This window comes from Hippoglossus stenolepis, chromosome 5 (assembly GCF_022539355.2).
Source record: "Hippoglossus stenolepis isolate QCI-W04-F060 chromosome 5, HSTE1.2, whole genome shotgun sequence".
Taxonomy (NCBI): domain Eukaryota; kingdom Metazoa; phylum Chordata; class Actinopteri; order Pleuronectiformes; family Pleuronectidae; genus Hippoglossus; species Hippoglossus stenolepis.
The window spans coordinates 17056826-17076128 of record NC_061487.1 but is presented as its reverse complement, the minus strand read 5'-3'; the positions used below and the strand labels follow the sequence as shown (position 1 = coordinate 17076128).

The following is a 19303-nucleotide window of genomic DNA, read 5'->3' as shown; positions in this document are numbered from 1 at the left end:
AACGTTGAAGACCCCTGCTTTAGGCAGTATTTCAAGATGCGCCGGGATCGACTTGGAAAGGAGGACTGGGTTAACATCAAGTGGCAGCCTGGCAAGATAACCCACACCTTCCAGAAAGATGGCACCAGTTGTGGGATCTTTGTCATGCAGGTGATTCTATGCAACATGTATTTTTTGTGATAAATAAAACAGATTGTTTGGCTGTGTAAGATCATACTCTGTACATGTGTTGTTTTGACATCCGTACAGATGGCCAAGATGACGGTGAAGGAATTTCCTAACATACCACAGACGTTTCACATTGATGCATCAAAGCAATCTCTTCAAAATCTAAGAAGAGATATAGCAGATGACATTCTGAAAGGATCAGGTATTGTTCGAAAAATTTTAAATAATTATGTTGAACACTTCCTACAAATTAAACAGTAATCTACTCGTATTGTTTAGTTTTCTCAGTTTCAAAGGATGAGTACTGTTCCTTCTGTGGAAATGAGGACCTGCCCAAAACTGCTGATGATGCTGTTTGGGTGAGACTTAATGTTGAATTTTTTTAACACATCAATAGATAATCTAAATAGTGGATAATCTGTAGATAATCTGTAGCAAAATTCTAGGAATAACATTAAAGTAATAAAATGTTGTGTACTTTTATGCATTACAAGTTTCCTAAACATTTTCTTAATTGGTTTTAATGTATTTATCCCAATGTAGATTCAGTGTGGAACGTGTACAAGATGGTTTCACACGCAGTTCCTTTGAATGACAGCAGCACGAATACCAAACAAAGACACACCTTGGTATTGTGAGTTTTGCAACAGCCCTAACTAAAGAGGCTGTCAGGGAGTTTGGCTAACTTCTACCAGATAAAGGAGGTTTGGATCTGGAAATCGTAGGGATCCAAAACTGTTGAAAATGCAAGAATCTTGCAATTTTAACTACTACCATGATGGTATTAGTGCACTTATAAAATGCATGTCAGGTAAAGACCAGCTACAAGTGATATCAAACAGGCACAAGTGAAGCTCAAGTTTGTTAAAACAAGGATGAAGGGAAGCAGTAATAAAATTACAAAGCTCGTGCAACAGAAATAAGTTTCCATAGTTTCCATGTCCATAGTTTTTCATTTTTTTAGTCTTGATACAATCTCAAGTATTTATTTCCATACACATAAAAGTACTCACCTTTGTAATCTTTTTTTATGTTTTACTGTCAGTTACTTTTGTTGAATGAATAACTCAAGTTAATCTTTGAAATGGTGTGTTTCATTGCCTTAAGAGCCAGGCAGTCACAACAGAACTATTGATGGCTTTTCTTTTCATGAATGAGTAAAGTATATTTTTATTCAGACAAATACACCATAAAAAAACGTCATAGGTTCCCAGTTCCACCAGTTTGACTGAATAACAATCTACTTTATACCAATATCACTTGAAATCCTCAACACAAAGAGAATTGGACAACACCAGTTAAAAGTGAGTCTATATGATCTTGCTTATTGGTCATAAAAACAAATGGAACTTCACAACTAATTTTTTCGATAAGATTTTTTTATTGTGGGACTATAATGCAACAATAAACTGTTCAGCGTGAAACCCACTTTTCAACCACGGACCCCTGGGAAGGGCTCCTACACCAAACGTTGAGCCTTCTCAGAAGAAGTAGTTTAGATGGATAAAATGGATTATGTGTTTGAGTCATTACTGTACGTCAATTCATGAAAATATGAAATAAAATTTGATTCTGGTTTGTGGAAAGCAAATATGGCACCTTCTTACATGGCTTCAATGTTGAATAGATTCTGGTTAAAATTAAACAAAATTCTCCTTGTGTTTGACGTGTAGTTGGTGCCAATACACTTTCTTAAACAATTTTGAGACCATTAAAACGGAATTTTTTTTTCCAAACTAAGTATTGTAGCATAGCCAGCAGGAGACACTGGGCCTGTGGCTTGATTTTGGTGAGAACATACAGTATTACAGTGAAGTTATTGAATAATATTCATAATAAATATTTCCCAAAATTATGCAAAACCATATTTTCCCAAACTAAGTACTGTAGCATAGCCAGCAGCAGACGCTGGACATGTGACATTATTTTGGTGAGAATATACATTATAACAGTGAAGTTATTGAATAATATTCAAATTAAAAATACTGTACCATAGCCAGCAGGTGAACCTGCAGGTGAACCTGGTGAACCTGTGAACGTGACTTTGATGATAATATACAGTAATAGAGGGAAGTTATTCTCAATCCGAACTAAAGTGGACAGCTCAGTTCACACCTGCTCTCAGCGCTGTGTACAACATAATAATTTCTGCGTAGAATGCGTAAAACACAAGCGGTTTGATTCATCCAGGCCCACCCCTCTCTCTCTCGTGCAGACACACACACACCCGGACACACAATCAAATTGACAACGGACACATCTGTAAACCCAGTATGTGTAAAAAGCATCAGCATTTGTAGAAGTCCGTGCGTAATTGCGCATAGAGCCACAGAAGAAGGGGCCACAGTTGGAGACGCGTTCTAAAATAAAATCCAGCGGAGTCAGCGACGGATGAACAAACCGGGACGAGACGAGGTTTAGTCTCAGCTCAGAGTCAAGAAGATGTCGATAGTTTCCCCCCTGGCGAGGCTGCAGCGCAGAGACAAGTGTCTTCTGTTCGGCACGATCTTGCTGCTCGGAACTGTGGCAGTCTTCCTTGAGATGATCGGTACTGAGGCATGGAACGATTACACAGGTAAGTTTGTGGTCATGACATTTACAAAGCTACGACAAGTTTTACTCAATATACAGATGTATGGTCCTAACTATGGGAAGTGAGAGTGTAAAAAAGCAAGAATTAAACATACTGAAGGAATATGTTATCAGAGTTTGTGACGGTGCCATATGTTAAGGCACCGTCACAAACTCGTGACGGTGCCAATACTCTCACCTGGCCACCTTGACACTGACCACCACACCCAACCTCACAATCAGGTGGCTGGGTCAGAAGATTGATAACATCTTTATATAAGCCTTGATTAGACACAGGCTCGGCATTAGGTTTCATCTATTCATTTCAAAGACCCAGTTTATTGTGCCCCACACCCCACTCTGATCCCTCTGAGGTTTCGTCCCGCAGTATTCACTAAAAACAATGTCGTTGTGCCTGTTCAAGAGGACTGTATCATAATCACCTGCTGCTTATGAAAACAAAAAATGTAGTTGCACTTAAATGGCGCTTACTTTTAGCACTTTGTAGTTTGGCTTTCTTGAAGAAATTGTACTTTCTTGATTCTTGTTGTTCTGGGTTTGTACCCTCATGGTTGAATGCACTTATTGTAAGTTGCTTTGGATAAAAGCGTCAGCTAAATGAAATGTAATGTAATATATGGGTCTTTCAGGGATGGCTTCATTTTCCCACATGGACACTTGACATATAAATAACATACGAAGTGCTGCAGTTAATACATGTCCCAGTAGCGTGGGTAGGCTCTTTTTATGGGGAGGTCCACTGCAGTGGGCACTTTTCACACATGTTTTAAAATGATACTTTGTCAGAGAGAAGATAGTTGTGGTTGAGTTAAAAGACAAGAACTTTTCACCAGGCTGTGGTTCTTGCTTCTGCTTCTTTTGACATTACAGTCAGCAGTATGCTATCTAGATATGTGTATATATGCATATACAGTACTGTATACTGTATATTTGACTGTCTTAACTGCATTTTTTTATTATCTTTGCTGGATGTATTATGTAGGCGGTCCCCAGAAATCTACATGCAAACGTGACAACAATACACTGACTACTGACCTTTATAATGAATAAGATAATATTTGTTTAACAGGTGGTTATACAAGCTCATGTCGCAACATACTGCAAACACTCCAATAGGATGTTACAATGCGATTACGACGTATACATGCCTACATAATGTGACTGAAATTTAAATAAATCACATTTCTTAATTTTCTTAATTTGATTATTGAATTATCAGAAAATGCTGTTTAAATGGCAGTACCTTATACATACTGTTTTCTTAATCTTGTTAAAATTGGAATATCGGTGTCCAGTGTCTGATAATCTTATACCACATTGTGTAGTAAGAATTTTATTTTCGCTGCTTCAGGAGAGTACCTGTGCCAAATCTGGATTAGTGTCCAAAAACCGAACAAATAGGCCAAAATGTTGCAATTATACTAAACCCCCCAATTTCATTTTGAAAATTGGAAATTTAAAAAACTAAATTATCTTAATAAATGAATTATCAGTGTTGTGGGAGATATTGTAAAGAAGAGGCATCAGGAGAAGGGTATAGATGAGGACCGATGGGAATAAAAATTCTCCACTCTGTATTTTCTTAACCTCCACAATAGAGTCACTTGGGTTGACAAAATTACTGAGCATTATGGCTCAAGGGCATGCGTGTTTGGAGATCTCCACCCTGGTGATAATGACAGACTCTGCAATCACAAGCGCTGTAAACTGACCCCCTTTGCCCATGCGCTTAAAAAAAAAAAATATGAAACCTTATAATTTGAGACAGAAGATGTTTGGTAGAGCAGATAGTGGCAGATAGTCTTTGCTAACATGGGAATGCCACTCAATGGCGTTTTCCAAAATGACCTCCGAAAAATTGGGTTGTCTGGATCAGATGTGTTCACAACAACAAGAAAATGTCTGGAACGTTTAGGCGAGGGTTGGTGCCTAGAGCACACAGGAGGCTCCTCTTTTCCCGAGATATTTGTCTCCTTTTTTATTTTTGTTAAATATCATCAACGTGCCCACTCGCTCAGTATAAATGTAGCGAATTTTGCTGATATATACATTAATTTGTATATATTAATATACAAATAAAGCCTCAATTACATTTCTTTGTCATAAGGGTTTAATAACAACATCTTAGGGGTCATTGCCAATTTAAAAAATATATATATATATCAGACGTTACATTTTTTACTCTCTAATATCAGTATCGGCATTGGCCTCCAAAAATCAATATAGGTTTCCTGTATCAATCATCAAGTTAGATTAATGACACATGGGATGGGGGCCACTAGTAGTGTTTGTTACATGGTTACTAGAGTTTGTCATTCATTCACATACAGCGGTGCCTCCCCCCACCCCCACCACACCCTCAGAGCTAAATCTGTTGTGACTTCAGATCTTCCTAAGCCGCTAACCAGAAGAAAAAGATGATTGCCACACACTAATTTGGGGTTAGAATACATTTTAAAGCCAGTGTAAAACCACTCCAAAAATAGCCTGCTCCACCTCATTAATCTCTCTCAGACCAATAGAATTGTAGGATGAATATCGAGTGACAGCGTTGCCCATCTGTGTACAGTCGTTGCATATTTGCCTGTCCCCCCTGCATTGCTCTGATTGTTTTCACTCACTTCCTCAGGCCTGAAAGCTTACAGTGTCAGCAACATCTGGAGGAAATCCATTTCTGACAACTGGGTAAGGATAAAGAAGCAGTAATAGAAAATATGGTGACGTAAGGGTGTGTGTTTGTGCAGTGGAGCTAAGGAAAAGGGAATTAAATGTGTGTGTTTTGCAGGTCAAAGGGGACCAACCAGACAACTTGGAGGATTCAGCTGCATGGACGACCAGCTATACTCCACATCCCTGGAAAACAAAAGTGTGTGTGCATGTGTGTGTGTTACAGCCTACATGTTCTTAAATACTCACCTCTTTTGAAGTCACACCAACCTGTTTGGGTTAGTGTGACCCAGTGCACTTTCCTTTATGTTCATGGTTCCCATACATCCTGGAAAACCTTGACATTTATACATTGCTGCTGCTCTATATCACAATGAAAAATGACCAATACTTCTTATTATCTTATAATCATCTTGTTATGATGACCCCTCAAAAACAGTTTTGCCATTCACCCATTTATACAAACATTCATACAGTGCATTTATCTGCAGCACTTTCTTTCTCACACATCACTCTCACATTGCCGGCACAGCCACCAGAGGCAATTTGGGGTTCAGTATCTTGCCAATGACAATTTGGCATGTGGAACAGTGGAGACTGGTATCAAACTGCTGACCCTCTGGTTAGTAGAGGACCCGTCCCAGTGAATTCTCATCAGATTTTCAAACCGTTTGCTTTGTTACAAATGTCCGATGTGTATATGACACAGAATGCTTGGTTACATTGAAATTGAAGGCTTCATCATCTGTTGTAGATGTAGTAATATTTCTATAATTTTTAAGATTAAGTTACCCAAAACATCTAAGTTCTACTGCATGTATTTTCAGCATAATTTTGGAAATAATTAAAGTCTTAATTCATTGAAAAAAGACAAAATGACAAGAAACGCTGTTATATGCTCAGTGTCTGGAAGACTTCAAAATGTTGTGGACTTTTACACAGTGACAGCAAAATATTAGAGATCTGCTTTTTCAGGAAAACTAAGTCTAAGTAGGCATATTATTTGTATTAGATCGGTTAATGGGTGTTGCTTCTCTACTACTAGTGTATATAACCTGGGAAGAAAACATATCCAATCTTTTTTCAATGCACCAAAACAACAAGTAAGTATAAGCACCCCAGTAAAATCCAATGCAAATTGATAAAAGAAAGTGATAAAGCGCTTTCCCAAATGTGTCATCCGGCAAAGGAAACTCAAAGAGAGGAGCTGAGAACAGAGAGACAGGGACAGTCAGACAGAGGCATAGACTCTCAGGTAAGTTTCTTGGCTTATGTCTCCAAGTTATGATGTAAAAGCCCTCTCATAATAAGACTTGTAAAAAGTAGAGACATTAGTCTTGCTGTTGTGTTGAGCCGTGTAGTTAAAATAGGTTATTTCTCTTCCAGGAGACAGACTGTTCAGGGTCATTGAGAGTGGTGGAAGGGTCAGATCCAGGCAGAGAGCCAGGTAAAAGGGGCTCAGCACTTCATGAGGACCCTATAGCACATAGGGCCAGAGGCAGCAAGGATCAGGAGGAACCTTTTTATTTATATACATGTATATACAGTAAGTTTGGTGGTCCCCTTTAATGTCCCCTCATGGAATTGCTCTTGAGAAATGTCTCTGTTTATCATCCCCCCCAACAGTAAGATGTAAGATCCTACCTCTTGGACGTTCATTAAATGTCCCCACTCTCACGGATTTAAAGCTCGGGAAAAATACACAAGAGGGGACTGATATTTTAGAGTGTGTGCCTTGTGGTTAAGGCCCAAATAAGAATCAGGATCTAGTGAATTTAAATTTGGTTTTATAAGGGGACTGTTGGGTCTTGGTGGTGGCATGCGTCCACTGAGTTCCTCTTTTGAAATAAATGAGCTACACAGACAACAGACACCTCCATTATACTGTGGAGGAAGCAGAAATACAAACAGACTAATAAAACCATATAATCTTCATGACCAGATAACATCAGGTTTAAGGGTAAGGGTTAGGTTCATGTGAACCAGGTCCTTACAGGAGCTGCTTGACAGTTGAAACCAGTACCTCTGTCACTTTATCACCAGGTGGGATTGTACAGCTATTGATTTTAGATGTGACACACTGAGGCCAGATGGTTAACTGATCCACTGCTGAAATATTGCAGCACAAATCCCAGTGTGTTCACAGCATCCTCTCTCTCCTCTCTTCCTGCAGTATAAGGGACGGGCCAATCTGCACGCGTTTGAGGACTGGTGCGGCAAATCTATAGCTGAGCTCCGCAAGAACCCGCACTACCCGCTGTATCCTCACGTGAGTCAGAGCCTGACCTTAGGACCTCACACTGCATTAATAATGTTCAGTGAATCATTACCTCAGCCAGGGAGGGTGTGTTTATGCCCCTGGCCATTGGTTTGTTTGTTCTTCAGCAGGATTACGCCGAAATATCTCAGCAACAATCAGATGGATCACTATGAAGTTTCATTCATTCATGATCCCCAGAGGATTAATCCTGACCTAAGTGATTCTCTTTTCTTCTTCAGTGTCACAGTGAGGTGTTTTTACACAGAGGTGCATTCTACATCCACGTGTTAGATCCTCAGGTCCCTGGACTGAAGATGTTGTCCCCCTTTGAGTAAACATGGTGGCTGATTCTTTGTGTTTCCTCACTCTTTCAGTCCAGAAGTACAGTACTGAAGCTGGCCGTCATTCCTAAGTGGACTAACTATGGACTCAGGATATTTGGCTATCTGCATCCATATACTGACGGTACCTCACTAGTCCCTTCTTGTTACCATACTTACACTTCATACATCTCCTAGATATCTCTGTCTGAATCCTTATAACCCCTTGTTTCCTTTGTCTCTCAGGAGAGTTTGTTTTTGCTTTGAGCTCTCAGGACAACTCTGAGTTGTGGCTAAGCACAGACGACTCCCCCCTCAATTTGCAGTTACTGGGATGGGTTGGAAAGGTATTTATCTCAGTCATCTTCTTAAGCAGCAGAGGAACATTTCCACATTTGTGTCACTGACCACATTTACATGAACATTATAATTCTGACTATTGATCTTATTCTGAATTAGACTTTATTTTTATTATGTTTTTCACATGAGTTGCTCAAAGAATATTCATCATTAATATTCATTACATGTTCAATCAACATTACATCGTATTATAGTTCACACTCGAACCCAGGTCGTTTGTCATCAAGCAGCTGGTAACTGCTTTATGTTGATTTTAACACATACACATGTCTACATAATGTGACTAAGGACAGAACACTCCACATTCCTTAATTTGATTTGTGCTTATTCCAAGTTTGACCTGATTCAAGGTGAAATATGTGTCCATGTAAACGTGTGTTAATATTTTCTGTCTTAATAATTGATTGATTGATTGATTGATTGCTTCCTTTTATCAGACTGGCACAGAGTGGACCGCCCCTGGCGAGTTTGAGAAATATATTAGTCAGCTATCCAGACCAGTGAAGTGAGTTTAATGTGTGTGTGTCTATGTGGGTAAAATAAATTTCCTTCCGTATTATTACTCAATTTCCACTAAATATCTCATTCGAACATAGTCAAACCAGTGAGAAAAGCACATGTAATAAACACAGGTAGAAATATCTAAAAAAAAGCAGCTATATCCTCAAAAGTACACTGGATTTCTTGTAACAAACAAGGTTAAAAAGAAGGATCTGCTTACTGATCACAGGCAGCACTACTCGGCCTTTGAAAACTGCCTTTGTATGAGTAAACAAAAATGAAATCAGGACTTGCATATTGTGACTTGTAGGATTCATCTTGATCCATACAGGGGGACTAACGTGGAGCTTTTCCAGCGTCTGCTTCACCAACATTGACCATTCTTTCTTCAAAGTGTCCCGTGTTAGACTTTGGATACCTTATCTAAGCTCGTTAGCACCTGACGGGTTGGTTGGGACAGAAATATTGAAATGATATCCGTGTTCAGTCAGGGACAGAAAATTGGGGACCGCACTGCCCTCTGCCCCGTATCTATGGAACTGCTTCACTTGCAGGAGTGCAACTTCACCAAAACTCATGTCTCAACATAAGCACATCCAGTCTCATAACCTATAAGATCTCATAACCTAGTTCTTTGTAAACATGCATATGTCCCTCTGGGAATCCAACCCAGAAATGCTGATATGGTGAAAACTCTATGTAGTTGCTGGAAAGAATTAAGACGACTGTTTGTACCCATTACACAGCCTTACTGTTAAAGCATTGTCACAGTGTGTGGGTGTGGATTATACACAGATTGTTTTGTAGGCTTTACAATCTAGATCAGTTTCAGTTGATACCAATAGTATCAGCAATGAAGATCAACAGTGACTTTGTGTACTGTACGTGCCTGGTGGCATTGTCTGAAGTGTAAATTTGGATTTACAAATTGTGCTTCAAGTGTTAGAATAGGAAAATGTATGGCTTTAAAATTGTGTTACTGTTTATTCAACGTGTGTATTTTAAGTTGCTCAAGGAGAAGAGAAATGAGAAGTGATCATTTATTTAGTTTTTTCCTGTATAATGTTGTTACACCCTAAAACAAATAAAGGGAAAGAACAAAAACACACAGGAAAATCATACTAAAACAATCCACAAAACCCATAAAAATCTTATTTAACAATATATCTGACAATGGGAAGTGCTGTACACTCAATATAAAGCACCCAAGCCAGTCAGCTACCTACACAGAACCTGAAGGCTACTTGAAGCTGTTTAGCTTTGGTGTCTAATATGTCTGTGGTGTAGTTCTGAATATGAACTGTAACTGTCTGACAGGCTTTCTGCAGAGAGGAAATACTTTTTTGAACTTCTCCACAAGCAGGACCATGAAGGGACAGACCATGTGGAGGTGGCGGTAAGTCGCTCGTCCCAGCTCTTTTAGACTTTAAATAAAATGTAACTTCTCTGTTTTCTCGTGTCATTTACAGATGCCACATTATGTGTAATCTGAGCTTTTAAACGGAGAAGAGACATGTAGTTCTTTGTGTCTGTTTTCACACAGTGGCAGCTCCAGGGTGAAGGCTCCAGATTCACGGTTATTGAATCCCAGCACATCTCTCTCTATGTTGGTAAGGACACGTATCAGCCCACACATCATTCCTTCTGACACTGAAATGGCAGAGACACCTCAGAGTGAATCTGCACCACACAGTGTCTCTCAATCCAAAACTACTGCCTTTATTATTTCTGCTCAGATGCTCACACTGTATCAAGTCAGTGGTTTTGTGGCACATTTGAATGAGGAGCACTTCTCAGGTTGTATTGTCCTGTGGCTTCATCCCACAGATGAGTCTGCTATGGTAGCGGGTGATGTTGAACACATACCTCAGACAGCTGCAAGCAACTACAACACGAAACAGAGCAGCTCTACAGTCGACATGCTGAGGGAGGACCCACGAGACATTCTTTACCAAGGTGAGAGACATTTCTCTGTCTCGTTCTGTTTCATGTCAGGGTGCAAGTGATTTCCTCCAATTGAAGCACAAAGTAATCTCTGCTCTAATGTCTGTTGTGTTGGTTTGCAGTGCCTTTGACAAACAGCAAGTTCCTACAAGATGTTTTGCCAGACTGCGAGTACAAACCCAGCTACACAATCAAAGGTGTTCATCTGGGCCGCTATCAAGGACTAAATTATGTATGTATTTGTATGTGTTTGTATTTCTGATGGATGACATCCTGCTCATACTGTTCTTCAGAATACAGTTTTGAAAGTGGACAACCATGTTCTCCACAAATGTTACAGGGTAGCACTGAGGACACAATTATTTTTGCTTCCGCACTGGTGACAGCCAGTGGCCGGAGGCATCATGTTTTCAGGTTTTACATCCGTCCGTACATCCGTCTCATTCTTGTGAACACGTAGAAGACCGTGAGGGAATTTCTTAAAATGTGTCAGATTCACAATTCGATTTTGGTGGTCAAAGGTGTGACCTCATAAAACCTATTTGTAGCCTTGTGAACGCGACATCTCAGAAACGCCTCCAGGGAATCCTTTAGAATTTGTAATTCACTCATTATCTACTCACCCCTATGCCGATGGAGGGGTGGGTGAAGTGTTTGAGTTGCAGGGGTGAACAGTATAGCAGCCAGGTAGCAGCCGAATCCAATACAACTGAAGATATTAGTGAGCTGTCTTGCTAATGCTAACCTCCGCTAGCTTAGCCACTTCTGGTGGACCTTTAGGCTGCTACACTGTTTACCCCCGAAACTCCAGCAGTGTCTTGTGGACTCAAACACTTCACCCACCCCTCTATCGGCAAAGTGATGAGTAGATAATGAGTGAATTATCATTTTTGGGTGAACTATTCCTTTAAAGTTAACTGATCAGATTTCAGTGGTCACAGGTCATGGTCTCAGTGCACACGCCTGACAGTGAGTTTGGAAAGTGTTTAAATATGAACACGTGTCGCGTTCTGTGATCTGTTCCTTGAGGACGTGGCTTCATAAGCTTCATCAAACAAGACCTCATGATTCATACCTCTCAATAAGCTCTCTGGTCTTTAATAGCATGTCATTTCATTTCATCTCACCAGGTCAAATCGTCCTTCATCTACCCTAATGACCACACCCGACTCACACACATGGAGTCCGAGAAAAGCTGCTTCTATCCCCCCAAGTGAGACCTCTGGGGATAAACGTGACAATTAAATTATAGATCCATTTGTTGTAGCATCCCTGGCTGAATGAGGGTCTGACTTTCTTTTACTGATGGCTCACAACACTTTATTGACAACTCCAAACATGTGAACAGTATTACCCTCTAAAGGTGTGATAATATTCAACTACAGTCTTTTAGATCATCCTTTATAAAGCTTGTCTTTAATATTAATAACTTTTTATACAAACATGAAATCCCTATCACACTGATAAATCTATTTATCTTAACAAAATGAGAAACTCTTAATAGAGGGCTGCATGTAAGCAGATTTAACTTAAATTAAATTATTTGTTGCTTTATAAACCACATCATATTATGATAAACATGATGAAAAATTATTAGTGTGAAGTATACACAGTCTCAGTAAGAGCATAAATTAACAAAGCGATGGCTAATTGCACATTTACATGGTGGCATTATGGTAAATACAGCTCACGCACAGTGATCTTGTTGGCTTACACACCTTACAAACCTTGTACCTTTATCAGCCAGGTGCTAAACCAACAAAATGTATGATTTCTCATTTGTTTGCATGGCACACCTTCCATTTTATCGAACGTTTTTTTGTTTACCGGCACTACCTTTAGAAAAAAGTATATTGTTTCTCCTACTGTCGATACCATTTCAAAATAAAGGCATCAGACTTCAATAGTGCATCTGTTCGGACAAAAATTAACCCAGACTTCAGAGGATTTCTGTAAAATGTCAAATGTAAAATCAAGAAAAACAACATATTCTTTAGGCAATAGACTTTGTATAAAGATGGACGATGCGTCTCCACTTCCTCTCACTATCCAGAAATGAAGCCAAAAAATCCTGGATATAAACGTTGCCATCTTGTACATTTGGAGCCAGAATCAGTAACGATCAGAGGATGCCATGGTAGAATGGTCCCACCGATAACCATGCTGGACCAATCATCGCGAGTCACTCACTAATCATGACTTTTCACGACATTTATATATTATATTTATATACATAACAAACAGCAGTGTGACTAGAACTAGCTCAAATGACAGAAAACATCTTTGAGAAAAATGTATTTGATGTATACTTTGACTTTGGTTCATGTCCTATCCACCAACATGGAAGATGTTTATTTTTTAAGTGTCTCATCTGAAAACACAATGCAAATGAACTAATTCTCATTTGTTGCATAATCTTGTCTCCTTATCTTCAGCTCCGGTTTCTCTGGATACATGAAACTAGACAGTCCTGACCTGCTGGAACAAGAAAACACAAACACAAGTATTTTATCACTTTTTCTTATTTATAAAAGAGTTACTTGTGTTGTCAGACCAATTCACTCTCATTTTCTGATTTTGCCTCTGGTAAATGCTAGATCGGAATCTGATGGGGGAGAAATCGGTCATAAATGAGAAGGAAAAGGAAATCTCGCAAGACACACTTTTTCGAGACTATGAAAAAGATTCTGAGGGTTTTGCTGAGAAATTCCGGCAGATACTCCAGTCGTTACCCCTGCAGAAAGACGACACAAAGCCTCATCCTCAGGCTGAGTCAGGGAAACCAGACAAGCTTCTGTTGTTAGAGAAGACCCAAATTGTGAGCAAGGAGCGGAGGATTGTAAAAAGATCACTAAAGCTCCTGCAGGTAAAGAATGTCAACCCTGGGATGAACTGGAGGCAGACCTTCCAGATCAACCACCTGGACTATCGGGCACATAATTCAGATGCAATGGAAGTGAAGTGCAAAATTGCTGGCAGTCTGCTTATCAACTCCAATGATGTTCTGCCAGTGGTCAAGGATTTCATGGACAAACTCAACAAAAAACATAACGGGTAAGTGTATTTGTGTCTGCGCCAGCACATCGTCTGGGTCATGGAACAAAAATTGGTATAATTTCAATGGGAGTTTTTTTGCCTCCACACTGGTGACAGCCAATGGCCAAAAGCATCATGTTTTCAGGTTGTCCGTTTGTGCATGGCTACGTTAGTCCGTACGTATTCATTCACTTGGACTCAAAGATGAGCTGATTACATTTTCGTGGTCAAAGGTCAAGCTGACTGTGTCCTCACAAAACATTTTTGGCTTCTTGAACATGGTGTCTGAAGTCTGCATTCAGGGAGATTCTTATTATCCATATTGTTTTGAAAGCAAAATGTCAAGAGTAACTGGAGGAACTGAAACTGCATAAAACCACAAGGCAGTAAGTCTGTTTATTTATATTAAGAGATCTAAAATAGGTACAGAGTGGGACTTTACACAAATTTTAGCTAGTGACCCAGTAAAGTAAAAAAAAAAATTCAAATAAATATATATATTGATTTATGCTATATCTATCTTATTTTACACCAGAAAGGTGTAAAATATGGGCCCTTTAAATATGTGTAGAGCTGCAGCGATCAGTCACCCAATGGATCAGTTCACTGATATAAAGTTAATGAGAAACTATTTTGCAGACATGTCACTGTGTCTCTCTCTGCCCCTGCAGGCGGTTCACGTTGGTGCGAGTGGTTAACGTGGTGAAGCGTGTGGACCCAGCCAAAGGAATCCGCTACCTCCTGGAGCTGCTGCTGAAAGACATGAACGGCCAGATGCTGCGTCTGTCACAATACGTCTACGCTACGACTCCGCAACCTGAGCTGGTGCTGTGTAACCCAGTGGCCTTCAGCTGGAACCCTCTTGCCACCGTCCACATCATAGTTCCAGGTACTGTACATCCACCTGTGACCAGGTTGGAGATTGCACATTGACTCCAGTGCCTTACATCGATACAATCTTGAGGCACTTTACTTGAGTATTTTAATTTTCCTTCCACTCATCTACACTACACAGGGAAGCGTTGCACTTTATACTCCATCACATTTATTTGACAGCTTTAGTTATGAGTTACTTTTAAGATGATTTGACACAAGGTTTTGTATTTTTAAATGTATTTACAAAAGTCTTAACACATTCTATGCTCCTAAAAGTTAATTATTGACAGCAAGTATTTGATTCTACATTTTGTCTTTATCAGATGTAATTCCTAATATTTCTTCAAGAAAATATCAGCATCAAAACTTAAAACCCCAGACTGTGTACAAAGATAATCTCCTGCTGTCCAGAAATGAAGCAATAATATCCCAAATACAAGCGCAGCCATCTTGTGCCCATGACGTGTGCAGTAGCAATCTGGAGATGGAACTAGGGCAGCGAGGTTCTGCCGATACACATGCTCGACCAAGTGCAACTCAGTCTCAGCTGTCAATCATGATGTTTCACCCTGTTTTCATCAACATTAATGTCAGAAATCAACGTTGACATTTTTTTTACAGTTGTGTCTCTATCTGCCTGTTTACGTATCTCAGTGAAAAACCAGGCTCGGTGGGTGCACAAGCTGATTATTGAAATGGAGAACGTGTTCAGAGAATCCGGAGACACCAACTTCAAACTCATCGTCATTGACTACGACAGCACTGACATGGACGTGGAGAAGGCTCTAAAGAACTCGTCACTCCACAGGTTGTGCATTTGTGTGTTTGTTTTCCTTTAAACCTGAATATAAACCTATGGCTAAGTATGTTACACATGATGTATGTGCTATAACAGTGTGTGTGGAATGTATCAGGTACCAGTATCTGAAGCTGAGTGGAAACTTCCAGCGCTCTGGTGGTCTGCAAGCAGGAGTCGACCTTATAAAAGTAAGTGATGCAACAACTCTCAGCAGCAAAATAATTACGATTAATTCACTTGAATAGAATCAAAATAAAATATCTACCACTCTCATCATCCCTCAGGATCAACACAGCATAGTGTTTCTTTGTGACCTCCACCTCCAATTCCCTACCTCCATAATCGACAGCATCAGGAAACACACTGTGGAGGGACACATGGCCTTTGCTCCCATAATCATGAGACTGGACTGTGGGGCTACACCACTGGAGGCCAGAGGTAGATACACACATCTTTAGTTTCATTTTAAAGAGACCGTTACTCTATTGAGGGATGCACATTAATAAAAGGAAGCCAATTCATTTGATATTAAAAGTTATCATCATCATATGTCTTTCAATACAGTTAAGCAGGAGCAGTAGTCTCTCTCTCTCTCTCTCTCTCTCTCTCTCTCTTGTATATATATATATATCACTCTCTGTCTCTATATCTCTCCCTTACTCTCTCTCTCTCTATCTGCATTTTTTGCCTTGCTGTTTTCCACGTGCTCGCTCGTGCTATCGTTTATAAACTTCTAACCATCCACGCAGACAGTCTACAGCTGCAGTTGTGGGCATACCTGCAAGTGGCATGCAATGCAGTTCTCTCTCCCACACGATAACTTCCCTTTGTGTACCTGTCGCTCGGAATCTGTGTCCGCCGCTCTAAAATCAAATGGGTTCTAACTTCTTCCCTGGCCCATACTGCATCCTTCCACCAAGTTTTGTAATAATCAGTTTGGTAGTTTTTGTGTAATCCAGCTAAATAACAGACAGAAAAACAACTGCTTTGGATTAACCATTTAAACTGCCATTCCAAGAATTGTTTCGGCATTTGCTCCCCTACTTTTGTTTCTTTATGTTACCACTGAGCCGTTCAGGAAGTCTACTCTACCACTGCTCGTTGTACTTTATGTGACTCCAGAGGGGAGATGAGAAACTGTAAAACCTCTAAGCTCACAGCATTGACAGCAGACACAGAAATGTGTACTCAGACTGGCGACATCTATCTCCAGTCATGTCATGTCAAGATGTAAATTCATAAAACATTTTTCTGACATGATATGAGATCCTCAAACAGAGGTCTTGTATCGTGCAGCTCTGTGAAGCACTTACACACAATATAATGTAGGTGTTGGACAAAATCAGTGTACAAATGAAACCAGGGTACCAACCATGCAAACTGTTTTAAAGTTGCAGTGTTGTAGAATTTAGTGACATCTAGTGGTGAAGTTGCATGTTGCAGCTGAATACCCCTCACCTCATCCTCCCCTTCCAAACATGAGAGAGAACCTGTGGTAACCTTCAGTTGTCATAAAAATTCAAAGGGTGTTTAGTTTGTCCCGTCGGGGCTACTACAAGAAACATTGCGGCCTCCATAGAGAGGACCCCCCCTGATGTAAATATAAAGTATTTCAATATAAAGGGCCATTCTATGGTAAATAAAACATTTTTTATAATTTAGATAAACACACTCGAGAAAACATCACTAGGATTATTTTATATTAAATTTCTGTCAATAGATCCCTTTCCCCTAAATCTTACACACTGAACCTTGAAGTGAATATGATGCATTTTGAAGATTAAGTGTGGATGTAGTAAAGGTTACATTTTGAATGTAAATGTGTGGATTGCAGGTTTCTGGGAGGTGGATGGCTTTGGCCTGCTTGGAATCTATAAGTCTGATCTGGATGCAGTGGGAGGAATGAACACCAAAGAATATACAGACCGCTGGGGAGGGGAAGACTGGGAGCTACTCGACAGGTCGGTTTACTCACTCAATGGAAATTGACAGATGCACTTGTTTGTTGCTTTTATCTTTTAATTCTATTCCCATATCAGCCATGTTTATCTTCCCTGTAACTTTATAAAGACAAATCAACCGTTAGACTTTCCATCTTTGTTGGGAAAACAGCTGCAGCGATGCCCCTTACATTTAAAGGCCCTGCTGAGGTTTTGTCTCAGTTTTCTTGATCACAGGACCTGCATTAAACAGCAAAATACTCAGTTGCCAATTTATTAGGTACACTTTGCTGAATCTAATGTAACAGTCCTGCAATAAATCCTGAAGCTAAAATGTAATACAGCTCAATAGTACCACCAACTGCATGTACTTTCACCCATCTCAGTGTCGATCTAGGAAGGATCAGTCAGCGAAAAACATAAACTATAAAAAGCCAATACACACGACCTGTTCAGCACTGTAAGTCCAACAGCCACAGTTAGTGACTGAACATGGTGAGGCAGGTCAACACCAATCTGGAGATGGTATGAGATAAAAATAGAAACTTGATCCCTAATTAATATTTATTTTGTTTAATAATTGCAGGATGTGTAAATAAGCAACTCTTATAAGTTTGTCATTTGAGACCTATTATTTCACTTATTATATTGGTAACCACAGCCCTAAAGATAGTCGTCCTCCAACCAGAGGGTCGGCGGTTCGATCCTCAGTCCTCAGCCAAATGACATGTAATGTAATGTATTATGTCAAACTAATAACATCGGCACACATGCCTGCCTCTACAAAATAAACATATCACATGTGATGATCAGTATCAGGAGTCATAAAACTGTCTGTTCAGTTGGAGAAACCACAGAGATCAAACACTGGCAGTTTATAATCCAAATGCAAAAGAAATATCTTCTTCTGATTTATTTTGACTTTCTTCTCGACATTTTGACTTTATTGTCAGAACGCAAAAGGACAGCAATCTTCCTCCCCTCATGTTTTTTCTTATGCTTGAACCTAATACCAAACCCAAATACTGTACCTCTGTTCTCTGCTCTAGGATCATTAATTCAGGACTGGAAGTGGATAGGGTCTACTTGAGGAACTTCTTCCATTTCTTTCACTCCAAACGTGGCATGTGGAACGAGCAGCTTTCAACCAAAAAGTGACCTCACCATCCGTCGCAGCACACTGACATTACCACAGGCTCAACCAGAGTGCTTAAAGGACAGATAATGTTACTGCTACTACTACTGACTGACAGGGATTAACACAAGATGAGGAAATTAGGGCTGAATACAGTCAAGAAGAACAATAAGAAGACTACTGTGACGACCCAGAGTATATTTACCTGGAAGTACTACTGATGCCGATGACTGCCACTGACTATTTGATATTGTATATAAACATACTGACATGTTGGTCCCTATGGCCATGATTATTTGCACTATACTCACTGCCAAGACCGAACCTGTTCCAAAGACGGATCAGAAATGAAATGGTGGTGCATAGTGTCCTGTATCACGAAGATCCCACATGTTGCATGAGTTTTAAATGTTTGTATACGACTCAAGGTTATCTTTTGTTCTCTATCACAGCCTTTTGTTATGGTGCGGTTTAACAATTTATTTATCTTATTGGTGTTTTTTAATGTTATTTCTAGAACAAAAAGGCCCTGACTCAGTTTCTCTACTTTGTTCTCATTCATATAAAATGTGTCTTTTACTGTTGGTTATTCAGGTACTGAGGGAATGTTTTACACACAAATTATGGAACAATTGCTGTTTTTAAGTGCAGACATTTCTAAATAAAAATTCAATCATTTATAATAAAAGAACTGTAAATTATTAT

The 19303-nt window shown here is 39.6% G+C and overlaps 1 protein-coding gene across 1 annotated transcript; it reads left to right on the top strand.

Annotated features, from left to right (window-relative positions):
- The first annotated feature begins 2610 nt into the window (after positions 1-2610).
- LOC118109451 (beta-1,4-N-acetylgalactosaminyltransferase 3-like) lies at positions 2611-19211 on the top strand. The gene is made up of 20 exons (XM_047339788.1): positions 2611-2743; positions 5390-5445; positions 6617-6682; positions 7601-7696; positions 8062-8152; positions 8254-8354; positions 8805-8872; positions 10186-10264; positions 10412-10478; positions 10696-10824; positions 10935-11044; positions 11943-12025; positions 13248-13315; positions 13410-13866; positions 14520-14737; positions 15379-15532; positions 15639-15711; positions 15808-15961; positions 17358-17484; positions 18513-19211. The coding sequence occupies exons 1-20, from the start codon at positions 2611-2613 to the stop codon at positions 18619-18621; spliced, it is 2439 nt and encodes an 812-aa protein (XP_047195744.1). The 3' UTR covers positions 18622-19211.
- The last annotated feature ends 92 nt before the right edge of the window (positions 19212-19303 follow it).